The sequence below is a fragment of the Penicillium chermesinum genome, assembly GCF_028974085.1.
Source record: "Penicillium chermesinum strain IBT 19713 chromosome Unknown utg000008l:1.0-1752722.0:1.0-1753981.0, whole genome shotgun sequence".
NCBI classification, from domain to species: domain Eukaryota; kingdom Fungi; phylum Ascomycota; class Eurotiomycetes; order Eurotiales; family Aspergillaceae; genus Penicillium; species Penicillium chermesinum.
The window spans coordinates 287,290-301,034 of record NW_026695318.1 but is presented as its reverse complement, the minus strand read 5'-3'; the positions used below and the strand labels follow the sequence as shown (position 1 = coordinate 301,034).

Below are 13,745 nucleotides of genomic sequence, written 5' to 3'. Positions count from 1 at the left end.
CTGCCACCTCGTATGTAAGACGCACGTAGAACATAAAACCAGATCAACTCCCATAACAAGTTGAGCACCAGCAGATCATGTTCGATACGACAAGCCCTACGTTACAGTGCAGTATACGTATTATGTGTTAATGAATGATTTTGGATCATGACCCCTAGCTCCACTGCTGGTCTGGACATACATTGGATACATCTGATTTCATCTGCCTGGTACTCCCACAATACTGTATGTGAGGCGCATATGTCGCGGGATGCTTCTATTCATTGACAGCGGAGGAATTGGGGGGCTTTGTGAACCGATAGGCTTGAATCACTTGAAAGGAAACGGTCCCAAGATCACACTACAGTGCAAAATAGCCTCGCTGCCGCTAATTTGAGACTCAACTCAGCTACTGAACAAACCACTGGTTACCAAAAGCGGGATATAGTAGATCCGAATAGGATCATTCAAGTCCCGGGCTCGTTTCCACCATATATTATGGTAAGACAATGGACAGGCTGTATCTGTTATAATAAGAAACCGGCGTAGAGCAGGGACAGAGCCCGCACCGTCGGAGTTGGTTTCTCGGAAATGTCTATGTAGCATCGGGTTGATTGGAAACCATCCAGTATTGCTACTGTATATATAACCGCACGTATCCCCTCAAAATGATATCTCAAGCTTCCCTTACTTGACAACAGCTTATAAGTCCGGGAGCAACCTCTCGGCCGCAGGACTTCACGATAATCTATCACGTGATGTAGCATGGCTGAGAACATTCACCAGACGGCTCTTTGAGCCTTTGGATCGGAGAGATGCCATGACTTACCCGTAGTAAGCTGAAGACGGAAAATTCTGTGTAGAGTCGCTCGCATAGGAGGAATTACAAGCCCGATCTGTATGGCGGAGGTAAAAGTCAAGAGTCGCCATTGGATTGGATCTGGACACTTGTTTGAAGTACAACTCAGTTGCCAGCCCGTCACCCAATGATTCCGGCATCGAACCTATCAGGACCAGTAGGTTCTGAAGCTCGGAAAATCTCGTCTTTGAGATTCTGGAATGCCCTATCAACGGCAAGACGATTTGTAGGCTTATCATCCAGTGACGAGATGAAGGTCCGAAGCCGGCCTTCAAAATCATGCAAGCTAGTCAAGAAATGCAGGGCATTGTGGTATGAAGCACTCCTGGCCACTCTGCCGTAGACTCTAGCGCGGACTTGGGTGCACCGGCAAATCCGGAAGCAGCTCGTCATCAGTCGTGTCAGGTATATGTAGTTCGCGGCGCAGAAAATGCCCTGAATAAAGCTCGGATATCGGAGGCAAAAAGATTCTACCAGGACGATCCGAAGACTCGGCACGGTCGACTTGGAAGTCCTGTGACGTTGGGGATTTCCAAGGGCGGGCTTTCAGCCCGCTGCTTTGAATGAAGCTCCCAGTTGATCATTTGACGGCGGCACGACTGCCATGATTATTTCCGGCCAGTCCGCTCACAGAACAGCTTCGAGACTTCCGTCCAAAACTTCTTTTTATGATCCTGGAATGGCTCATCGAGTTTGCGAGAGTGGCACAGTTCGACGAGAACATCCCGATGTTTCGATGTCAATGTTTCACCTCGTCCGGAGTGAAGTGGCGTTACATTAGGGACAGGTATCTGATACGATCACATCGACCGAGATCAGGATAATCAAACTAATTCACTTGACAATGCTAGTCAGGCGATACGATTAGGCACCCAGGATCTGTCCTATCACATGAGCAAAGGTCACGTGTTGAAAACGGTGATCTCGTGATAGATGGTCACAGGGGTCAAGATAAGGGTTCAACCGAGGTTATACCCGGAACAAATTACATTGATTGGCTAATTCGGGGAGTAGACATCCTCACCACCTACTTTATTGACTACCCTGCGTCGGTAGCTCAACGGGACCGGTCCACCAACATTCACCGTGAACGCTTGGTCGTCAACACGCATAGCCATTCACCATAAACATAGTCAACCACGGTCAGCCGTCATGTTAAATCGCCGCAGGCATTTACTTTACATATCTACCGAGGAGTTTCAACAGATCCCTGCCCTCACCACGCCGAGTCACCGTCAACGCCTTCATCATTCACACAGAATGATTCTTGTCACGTACCAGTAGTCAACGCCATCTACCACTACTTGCATCAACATCCTCATCTAATCCTATCGCATTGAGTCATCAACACCTCTATCAATCAACGCAGGCCTCAAGTCTATCGAGAAATCTATCAACAACCGCTTGCATCAACATACCCGTCGAACCCCAACACGTTGAATCACCATTTATCCCGTGAAGAGCTTGCCAACAATCATTAGCACATATTACCACGTTGTTTCACCATTCATTCACCACTCATGCAACAGTCTTATACCCTTGCCGCTACGATATGTCAGCTTAGTCAACGCCATGGACGCAACGAAAGGCTGTCCTAGCTACAGAGCGATGTACTTTCCTGTAAGCAAGATGATTTGGCATGGAATTGAATGAATCAAATTACGGTAGCACCAAAGCTAACCCCCATCCCGGTGACATGAAACGAAACACCAGAAATACTGTAATCAAGTTTTGGTTTCTCATTCGGCAGCATTTTTGAAACAAAGATTATAAACTGTTATGGTGGCAGATTACAGCAAAACACTCAATTTTAAGAAACCCATCGTTTACCACTTAAGGCCATCTATAAGACCTTCTGAGGTAGATATATGAAAGACAGTATGGTACTATTTGCCTTCTGGGCATCTAGTTTCGTTCTCTTATACCACTACGATCACGTGACTCAAGATGCCAATTGCGGTGGGATTCTTGGCGGCAGAAAGGTATATTAACTAAAAATGCTGATGGCTAATTACGGCGAATAGACGACAGGAACCAATGACGTAACGTGTAGTATGAAAACTAACCTGAGAAATGGGACTGCGTGAAATCTCACGGAATATGCCGAAAGTTTTACACAAAGCCGTCACATCACGGGCCGTAGACTCCAGAATTGGACATTGACTGGACGGGATCGAGAGTAAAGGCGGGAACGCTCAGATCTCCATCGAACCTATTAACGACCCGCCCCGGGTTATGGTTTGTTCTCCTTGGATAGGGCCTTTTGCTTCGTTGTGCTGATTGTAGTCCTGGGTGCCCCAGGATGAATCTTCTTGCTTTCGCGTGCGGATCATCGTATGGATCACCGTCAGGAAAGCACTCTCGATATCCCCTTTTCCTCGCGTTATCGGTGTGTAGTGCCACGTCATTCCCATTGCTGGGTCTGGCGTCGAGTTCCGAGCCCGGGGAACTTTGCCAGAAGTCGTACATGCGTCCTGGTGGGACTGAGCGCTCAGTGAGGGGGTCCACTAGCCGGAGGGAGTATTCATCGAGACTGTTGCCGAGTTCACCGATCCATTGAGGATTGAATTCCATCGTCCGTTGCTCTTGGTCCTCAGGGAGCCCCAGGAACTTGAAATTGACGACGACTGGGTGCGACGGGGAATCATTCGAGACCGTCGACAAGCCAGCAGATTCGCTGAGGAGATCCGTCCCCGGCAGAACACCCCCTGCATGCGACACATTGTTCGTCGATTCGTGGGATGCTGAGTTCCCTTCGTTCGGCAGGATCGCCTCGCTGCTTGCATCTGCCTGGCCTTCTACTTCCGCCTCTGTTGGCCCGGGCTGGGGCTCAAACGTGGATTGATCTTGACGATTACCTGGGCTCTTTAGGTAGCCGAAGAAGGCGTCGAAGACTGTACGGCGAAGAAATCCCGCAGTGACGCGCCCAGGCACCGACTGTTGCTGCACCATTGCAGCCGTCAAAGCGAACCGGTCCGCAGCAGCGGATGCGCTATACGGTTTCCCACATCGCTTGGCCGGTTCGATTTCTTCGGCCGGGTCCGAGGGGTACTCGCAAGGTAACAGGACCGGTAGCGGTACGGTGGGATTTGCGATGGTGCTCCCATCCTGCGGCCTGAAGCCCCGTGCTCTCATCAGAGCATAAAAGTGCGCCCACAACTCCGATTCGCTCGGAATCACGGCTTCCCCCCCGTTGAGTGGTGGCTGCTCTCCATCATGCAGGTGATATGTTTTCAAGCGGCGGTGGTCGGTCATCTCGAATCCGTATTGGAAACAGAAGCGCCAGAATTCCAGAAGATCGGGTTTAAGGCATTCCTCTCGCATCGCCATTGGCATCGGCACAGCAGTATCCCATAAGCTGTAGAGGCCTGTATCAATTCGTGGGCTGAGGATCCTGGAGATGCATGCAGACTCGTTTCATCGCACTCTGGGCCACTTCGAGGTAGACACGGTCTTTGAAGAACGTTCGTAGCGTGGGGATAGGGTGGGCGACCTCAATCAGGTTGCGCCAAATCTCCTCGCGAACTCGATCTTCCACATTGGGAAAAAGCTTGCCATCGTCCATTTTCTTCTGGAGGAATCGGCGGTCTCTCGCGGAAACCTGTGGGACACGGGAGTCAAGTAACTGCACCGTCACGCCATCAATGAAGGGAAGCAGCTGCTCTTGGCCTCCCACAATCCTCAAAAACGTCTGCAAAATGTGATCCCAGTAACAGCAGATGGCCTCGTCGCAATGCATCGCCGTGATTTTATGCAGCACGCCGATACGCATGGCTTCCCACAGTCCCCTGATGGGCAGCAAGGAGTTCAGTTTCTCATGCAACATCTCGTTTCGGAAAAAACCTCTCAATCCCTTTCTTTTCTTACTATTGGGCTTCGCATCGAGGACAGCCCACCAATCGTTAGCCGCGGCGCGGTTTTTCGGGCGTCGAGATGCCCTTCATAGTAGTTGATCCGCTCGTAGATCATTCCGTCCGGTGGCCTGAGATCGTTGGGGAACCTTTCTCGTAATAAGCGTACAAAGTCGTCTTGGATCTCCTGCGAGTCTTGGTCTACAGCATTGCCGCAACTACAGCCGAGATGATCAACGAGGTCTAGAACTAGCCGCTGTATTCACACGAGTGTTAGGAAAACCTTTAAATACAGGCACAAAGCCTACACCGAGGCTTGACAAGGCGAATAATATAGCGCCTCCAACGAAGTACAGACATTTCTAGCCGGCCTCCCGTTGACTGAAAACACACATATTCAGAATCAATTGTCAGACGCAACTGTAAGCGGCCGTCAGCTATCCAGATCTTAATCACATCTCGTCACACACACACACACACACACACACACACACACACACACACACACACACAAAAGGGCATTTGTACTCATCATTCAAGAACCTTCTTGTCTTTCAACTCAAGTTTCTCCACACAAGGGTACCCTTGACAGCACGTGCAGATTCAGCCGGAATACCAGGGTTAAGGCGACCCTTAATTGTGAGTCCATTGTCGGCCGTGAGCTGGAAGGTGTCGGTTTCGAATTTGCCACTCCATGAATGCTCGCCTTTCAGATCGCCCTCCTCATTATATTCAATAGTAACCGTGATAAAATCAAAATTCGGCATATATGGAGAGACTGGTGAATCAAACGAGTATGGAATGCCATCGAAGAGAGCCGATCCAGTGATCCGCCAGGAGCTGACCTTTTGAAGGCATCCAAGTGCGGTAGGCATGATTGCTTAAGGTTTAAGATGTCCATGTGTGAAGGATATATAAAATGAGTCAAAAGTTTAAGAAGAGATTGATTCAATTCCTCTACCATGAAAAATTACGACAGAAGAATATGGCTGTCTTTATATGAATTCGGCATCGCTCCTCTAGAAGGGCCTAAGCTGTATAAACCCAGTATGCGGACAGAGATATATAGGAGAGAGTATCTAATTACCTTCTACGTATGACGTTGTAATGCAGCTGAACTGACCATGCCCCAATTTGTGGACGCTAAATTTCTTGTGCTGCGATCAAAGCCACTTCTGCCCGCCGATCGCAATTATCTCTAAAGCACTATCATTGCGGGTTATTTCCCAGCTTATTTTTATCTTACTGATTTGAGAAATGATTCTCGATGGCCCATGTCTTCTTTTGGGATCTATTCCCGGCGATCCTATTCCTTGAAAACTGACCATTGCTGATGCGGCGGGTCCAGTATGCACAATCAAATCGTACATTCGATCTCCACCATTCTTGATCCACAACAAATGAGGCTGGCTGAGAGTTACAGGTAACATTCAGCTATTCAACTAGAGATTGCCAGGTTGGTGCTACAGTTGGTGACGTGTTTGCCACCTTTATGTACATGCTCAACCTTGCGCTCTGAATCTTCGCGAGCGATCATTGCCTAAAATGCTAGACTATAGAATAGGCTTCAACGAATCAAAAAATGAGTAGTTTACTTGTATGATCTACATACAGAAAGCCATGGTCAAATTTACCCACCCATCCCGCCAGTGTGCGCTGGCACGTTTTTGGATGGAATATACCTTCACCGCTAATCGACACTGCTTGCAACGGTTGTCAGACTCACTCTGGACCGGTATGCACAGAACGGAAATTATCAGTCCTGCACATTCAGGCTTTCTTTCTTAACCCTTAGATATTTGACTGTATATAGTATGCACGGAATCTCATCCTTTTCAATTGAGGAATGCTGATTTCAATCAGCTGGCTGTCTAAAAAGCCGAGCTAGAAATCTGACTCTCACAATTGATAATGTTTACTGTAATTCACGCCCGAACGGAACACACGGTTGAGCGGAACACCCTAAAACACCATACTAAGTACGATAAATTACAGTAATGTTCGAAATCGGCTTCCATGATTTACGTAGAGGAATTGTCTCTGGAACCCTAGCGTGAAACACACTATGCTACATATAGCTAGCGTATATGCAAGGGCTAGCAAAGTTTACACAGAAGATATCATCATACATTATATCATCTATACATAAATTACATCATCCCATTATAGCACTAAATAAGCTTCCGCCTAACCTAGTTTTCGGCCCAACTTTGGCATTCCCAAGGACCCAGTAACCCACTTTCGACCCAGGTTGATACATAAATATGTACTTTTATGCCAAAAACAGGATTTGGGCTATAGTGCTCAACCTAAGTTGGGCTATACAGATGCGTCATTATGACAGTACCTTGACGTTCTTCAGGTATGAATAAGTGGCGGTGAGAAGTCTGTAATAACAGACATATCTTGAGCCCTATTTCCAATCTATTTAAGTGACCCTGCACAAGCTATACGAACCACCGTATAGTTCTACTTCTTTGCTCCTTTCGTTAATTACTTACCTCTTTGACATCTTACCTCTTTGACATCTTACCTCTTTGACATCTGAAAACCATGGGTATGAAATTTGATGATGTCTTATCTTACGCCAACGGCGCCTACTATTATGAGGATTCTCAACTTCAGCCACTTCCGGTAGCCGATTTTTCGACAGGCTACAAAATGAGCAGAAAAGATATCCAAGACTGGTTCGGCGTCATCAATACCTTGCCTGAAGTACCTAAATACTTCATTGTGAATGAGACCTCACTCAAATCAAACCTGGAGCCATTTCGCGGCAATCGGACATATGTCAATGGCGGCTGGGCTGTTTACGAGCCAGTCGAGTGGGTCCCTACTATGTTTTTGAATCGGGTGATTCCGAAGAATGAGTTTCCTATCCAATTTAACCGCACCACGACATCGATCAATCAAACGAAGCTCTACGCTGGTCTCAAGTCTATGGCCTCGGCATCCGCAAGCGCCAGCTATGGAGCAATGAAAGCAGAAGCTAGCGTGGAGATCAAAGGAGAAATTGAGTTGGACCTCGATACCAAAGTAGTTGAGACAATGTCCCAAGAAGGAACGCTAGGCTCGAAGCCTGTGCACGAAGTTGTGCTGGGAATGACTATCAAGATGCGTCGAGTTTATTCTTGGGAATTCGCCGAGGACGATGTTACGTACCTGTTTCGTATATCACTAGGTCCGCTCGTTGAAGACTGCAGATGGTCAGGTGCTACAGACGGTGGCAACAGTATCTCAAACGAGAGTTTCCGCCACGTTTCTGAACTACAGTACTATGCGGGTTACTATAAAGCACAAATCCTTCCGGCATTCACTAAAGAAAAGGAAGTTAAGAAGGTGCACGTTGCTTTAAAGGCGCCTACGTGGAGCTGTTGGTACGTCTACGAGGAACCATATGGCTCGCCAAAGAATTTTCGAGAGAGAAATAACACTGAGGCGACGACGATGGCCTGGCAGACTTTTAAGCCAGTAGCCACTTTTGTAGCAGCAGCATGAACCTGAGAAGGGACTATCTAGCTATTGATAGACTAGCATGCTAGCCTTTTAATACAATGCTTAACAGGCTCCTAGGCTATTTTGATTCTTTCTAAAGTTTCTCCCTTAACTACCCCAGAATCAGTATCGATTAGACCTGTCCATAGGACTTCTCCAGATAGGGATTTTGATTCTAATTCTATATAATAGGTAGGCAAGTCCTACCTATTACACCCATGCCCGTCTATACCCTAGTGGCACTTACAGTCAGGCCTTATTCGTTGTTTCTGGCCGCTGATTTGCTGCCTATACATATTCCTGCTGCTTATGATATATGGCATTCGTCTAGCATCTCGCTCCCTTGTCCTTTCCTTCTTTCTTTAGGATAGAGACACTTAAGCAAACCTTCAATCTTTCCTATATCTCTTATATCCTATTAGCCTTTGTACCTAACTCTTACTCTGACTTCTCTGCCCCTTAATTGGGTACTTATATATACTCTTGCCCCAGCGCAATATATGGTAGTAGTTGTGTGTAGGCTTCCGCATAACCTAGCTTGATCGAGACCTAACCTAGACCTAACCCGGAGAAGAAAATAGCAACTCCCGGGTGCTATATTTATAGCTCCTTATGGGCTTCATTATGTCTTAATCTCAGGATCAGAATATAACCCCGCAGCTGCTAGTGGATACCTGTATATGACATCAGTACTTCTCGTCGTTCACGGACATTTATGCACCATAACAAATTTTTGAACATGGACAGACTTACCGACGGACACGCATCAACTCCCGTACCAGCATGCTTTTATGGTTTCTGAAAAAGAGGGTCTGGTTACTCTCAGCAGGCCCTTGGGGCTGGATGGATATCGTGACAACATGTAAGCTGCGGGCTACATGTGGGGGAAGTGGGGTGGAATGTATTGATCTCATGCATTCATCTCAACCTTGGAACTGCCTAGTGGTCGGGGAGCAGCTTACTCGGGAGTGGAGCGGACGCAGGACGTGATGTGATGCCGCATCACATCGAGGTGGCGTATTGATTGGGCCACTGAACGGCTTTTTGCTTTTTATCGGGACCTCCGAAATGCAGAAGCTGGTAATCCTACCTGTACGGAGTACACGAAGGAATTTGATACAGAGAGATCCACCAAATCTACTGAGAATGACGTCACCTCGCGTTCCAAGGTTTACAGCTATGTACAAAAACTAGTACGTTTTATCTGGAATGATTTGAAGCAATTTGATTTGTCACACAGATGGAAGCATCTTTTTGCTGTCATCATCTTTCGACTATTTCTTTTACTAAGGTTGTAGTGACTTGACCAATGGCGACTGAATTCAAAAAGATGTAACCCAATATTCATGGACACCAGGAGCGACAAATTCTCAGTCTTCGACTTATCCCAGACAGAACCAAACTTCCTGAAAGTCCAAATCCATGTAGTAGCTCACTTCGCAAGGCAGAATTTTCCCTTTCGAGTATTGGGCCACTTCAACGTATTCAAGTAGCGCATGCCCTCAGTTCGGCATTGTTCTTTGAGCTAGGATGAACAACCATCCCACAGAGTCTATAGAAATGTGAGGAATTCCCAGCTTTCCACCATGGATGGTGCTCAGAAGAACTCCATACTATATGATCAGAACTTACGTAACTGATGTTATTGTTTGTGTCGTTTTTATGGTTTTCGTTGGCTTTATTGTTGTCGTTCTGGCCACATAGATCGCCCGAAACCCGCCTGGATTCCCGCCTCTATACACCGTGTCTACCTGAAAGACCGGGAACTCAGTCAAGCGCTGTCCAATACAGCCAGTTGGCATCATGGTGTCTCTGAGCACGGATGTAGTTTCGGTGGTCCGAGTTCCTCTCTCTGTCGTAGTCATTGTGCCTATATTGTAAAATGGCTTCGGGTAAGTTTTGGTCACCTTTGTTGGCTTGCTATCGCTTGTGGTCAAGTAAATATATTCTGTTTTGTCAGTCCCGTTTCCTCTTTGTCCTCTTGTGTAGTTGCTCACTTGCAGGGTCAGTCAGAGAAACGGCGTGATTCATTGCGCTTGTGCCCCTGGCTCCAGCGATTGAATACTGAATACCGCCGCCTATAAGCTGTTAGAGGTATGTTCCTATGTTATTCGTACGACCATAGAAGTAGATATCATACTGGTACACTTGAAACTGGTGAATGTGGCTCTCGGGGGTGCTGCCGCTGTTTCGGCTGGCATAGGCGCGAGTACTACCTGCTGCGCCATTGCGGCCAAATGGCAAATAGGAAGAAACAATAAAAGGGAAAGAATCTCATAATGGCAGCGTCCGGGTGGAGTCGCTCCTCCTTGGCCTGGTTGATTTGAAGTTGATGATCTGAAATCCTCTAGAAAATCTGGTGAGTGGACTCAGGCAATGGTGGTGGGATGAAAGCCACTATTATATCAAGCTCAATGCTACACTTATTATTCGGATTACGATGTCATGTTCTCTCGCCACCTAGGCAGGCCAATATCCATATTACGTCATGATCTAGCTTACCAGTTTTGACATATTGTTTTGAAATTGGAAATACACAGCCCGTGGAGGACCCACTGCGAGTACTCCGAAGCGTTCCGAGAGGCACGGGCCGAGCCACTATCAGAAGGGCATCAAAAAAGACTACTGGCTTTCTTAGGCTTCCGCATAATCCAATTTGGGTCGAAGGTTACGACTCAGAACCCAACCCGGGACCAGCTCCTGGGGCCCCAGTAGAACCCACTTTGGACCTAATTCGACCCAGTTTTGCATGAAATTTCACAAAAACCACTCATAAAGCTGCTAACTAATCCGTATACTTTACTATATTTGCGACGGTTTTGGTTCCCCTCTCAGTATATATGGTATACCATCTTTAAGATATATAAAATTTCGTGATATGACGTCAGAAGTGTCTGTTTCAGTAGGTTATTTTTTTTGAATATCTTAATTACCTGGAAAAGTTGTGGTTATATTGTAGTGTACTGTAGGGTATATTGACTAATTATCGAAGTAAGAACATGATCTTCAGGTTAACCGAAAACTCGGATTCACACGATCGGTAGGCAGTAATTAACTTCGGGAGTTCGATTTCTCATCTTCATCAAGTCTAGATACCGGCACGGTGTTCAGATCCTCAACCTACTAGGACCCATAAATAGCGTGTAGGAAGCGGCAAGCTAAGCAGGTGCCGGCGACATGCCGATCGAGGGCGTAGGTTTCCGTCGGCGAGCCATCATGCTGGTACAGACTACTATCCAATTATCGCTCTAGAAGCCACAATCAGGTGACTCACATCGTCTCAGAAACAGGATCGCCAACACGGCCCGTAGGGTGGCGGCTGGAGAACGATTCCGTCAAGGGGTGATAGGAGGGGTCCCTTTCCCCTGCCGTCCGAGGTCGCGCTATGTATATAGCTACCCCTAGGGGTTATAGGTCCCCCTCCAACGTATATCTTGAAATCTTCTAGTAACAGTTTCGAGTAACACAGACAAATAGCACTTGCTTTTGCAAACAAGCAAAGACAAAAGAGAATATCTCCGTAACGCCCACACATACTAGACACGTGCTCGACCCCGGGTTCTTGCTCGGCGATGCAATCTTGTGGCTTGGGTGATCTTCTTCCTGCATGCGTGAACTCATGAACTAGTTGAACACTAGTATCCACAATTCGCCACGTAGTACAGCCGGACCCGCCTTAGTGCCCGAAGTCGCCTGTCGGTAATCTCGATCTCCGATCGTTGACTGTTGCCCAACGATCGAGGTCTCATCGTAGGAACTGAGAATGATCTGCCATAATGTTGCCATTCCCAGATCTAGATCTCGGAGTAGCTCGGCCTTTATTGTGATGCATCGTCTTTAGGGCAGTCACACCTCCGCTCTTCTAATGACGAACAGTACTCTCCAAAGAAGCCTCTGATAGCCTAAAACAGAGGAAGAAAGTGCCCGGTGAGGTTGCAGGCTTGGATTGAGCATGGCCTGAACGCCCACTGGGATAATTGGTAATACTTAGACTGCGTCACGATCCGCAATGTCCAAGGATATCCGCAATCCATATCCGCAAACTGCGGATTTGGATATGGGCCTCATATCCGTTGGATAATTGCGGATATTCAATGGATATCAAACAAAACAAATGTGCCAAGACTCGTGACTTTGACGGGTATACATTATTCTTATGCGGATCCATACCCCTTTTAAAATTGCAGTCTGTATTTTGAAAACTTCTGTCCACAATTTCTCTTACTTCCACGGTCGGAATATCTTTAAACTCTAATATATCGATAGCTGGAAGATAAAGTATTGCTTTGAATCTAGAACTAGGACATTTTATTAAGAGATATACATTTTTTCCTTATTCATTCTGTTTACTATGAAATTGAAGGAGGTTAATACTAACTAGTCAAATATACATTTCTCAAGTAAATTATCACGAAATCCTTATTTCGCAGCCACACTCAAGATTAGAGTCAAATTCCCCTAAATATATAGCCTCATATTTAATCGTTACATAATCAGATCTCAGATACATATTCATTTCCTAATATTTCACACCATCATGTGAATTAAAGATGTTGGTTCTGTCATGACCAAACATGGTTTTCTTTCAGGTGGGGAGAAATAGATAGTCTACTCACAAAGCATGACAATGTCAAGTAGCTCTATAGGTTGCTTCAAGCAGAGACCTAATCCCACATTATCTTTGCGTGTCCCTCATTACTTCCACTCACCGACCTTTTCTCGGATGTGCAACTTGGTCTTGCCAGCCTGGAGATCACCCCGGTAGGTGGGTCTGTTCTGGAAGACCGTCACGATATCAGAGCCGCCGAACTGGAAGTAGGATATGTTTTGTCCCTTCTCCAAGAACTGCCCTTTTTCCACGGTGAGAACGACCGAGGAGACCTGGGCCATCCCAATGGGCAAAACCGCAACCAAGCCATTGTCAGTGGATTTTTTGTGGCCTTTACTATCGTAGCTAGTGTCGATCACAACGAGGCCACGAGTCTGGCACCATTGATAACCAGCGTGGTCGGGTGCAGTGATACCGGCGTTAGGTTTCGGACCGTTGGCAGCAGGCTGCTCAGACTGATATCATAGCAGTTCCGCAAGCGGCAAAATATAGAACTTGTATACTCTTGTTCCGATGATTCAGATAGCCTTGTCAAGGACGTCATCATAGCAGTGCAATCTAGGACAGTGACCTAGGAGTGATACAGCCGCAAATATGGATACCAGTAAATGTAAGCAAAACCTATCCATAGATAATTCTCTGAACTCGACAAAGATTTCCGCTTGTAGTTTACGGGGCGGGCCGACCGGCTACTGTTCGGTTCCACTGAAAACCCTGTCTTGGTTTGGATGACGATCTCGATTGAATGACGGTGTCGAATATTTATTTGCCACTCAGTTTACGAGATCAGTGAACTTTGGTGTCAAGATCCAGATCGTGTTATTGATGGCCTCATGCCGCCCAAAAGAGGCAATAAGAGCGTAGTATGGCCATGGTTGTAGTCCGGCTGGCCTGGAAGAACTTCGCGTGCAATATATAGAAGGATGACCCTACCTCCAGCCCGGGGATCATG

At 46.8% G+C, this 13,745-nt stretch overlaps 4 protein-coding genes across 4 annotated transcripts; 1 reads left to right on the top strand and 3 right to left on the bottom strand.

The window, feature by feature from the left end:
- Nucleotides 1-2,968: 2,968 nt before the first annotated feature.
- Nucleotides 2,969-4,664, bottom strand: N7468_009901 (uncharacterized protein; the record flags this gene model as incomplete). Its single annotated transcript, XM_058479196.1, has 2 exons — nt 2,969-4,206; nt 4,265-4,664. The coding sequence occupies 2 exons, from the start codon at nt 4,662-4,664 to the stop codon at nt 2,969-2,971; spliced, it is 1,638 nt and encodes a 545-aa protein (XP_058325764.1).
- Nucleotides 4,665-5,243: 579 nt separating this feature from the next.
- Nucleotides 5,244-5,564, bottom strand: N7468_009900 (uncharacterized protein; the record flags this gene model as incomplete). The annotated part of the gene is made up of 1 exon (XM_058479195.1): nt 5,244-5,564. One exon carries the CDS (start codon nt 5,562-5,564, stop codon nt 5,244-5,246), a length of 321 nt encoding a protein of 106 aa, XP_058325763.1.
- Nucleotides 5,565-7,242: 1,678 nt separating this feature from the next.
- N7468_009899 (uncharacterized protein) lies at nt 7,243-8,187 on the top strand (the record flags this gene model as incomplete). The annotated part of the gene is made up of 1 exon (XM_058479194.1): nt 7,243-8,187. The coding sequence occupies one exon, from the start codon at nt 7,243-7,245 to the stop codon at nt 8,185-8,187; it is 945 nt and encodes a 314-aa protein (XP_058325762.1).
- A 4,692-nt stretch (nt 8,188-12,879) lies between these two features.
- Nucleotides 12,880-13,422, bottom strand: N7468_009898 (uncharacterized protein; the record flags this gene model as incomplete). Its single annotated transcript, XM_058479193.1, has 2 exons — nt 12,880-13,242; nt 13,396-13,422. 2 exons carry the CDS (start codon nt 13,420-13,422, stop codon nt 12,880-12,882), a joined length of 390 nt encoding a protein of 129 aa, XP_058325761.1.
- Nucleotides 13,423-13,745: the final 323 nt, after the last annotated feature.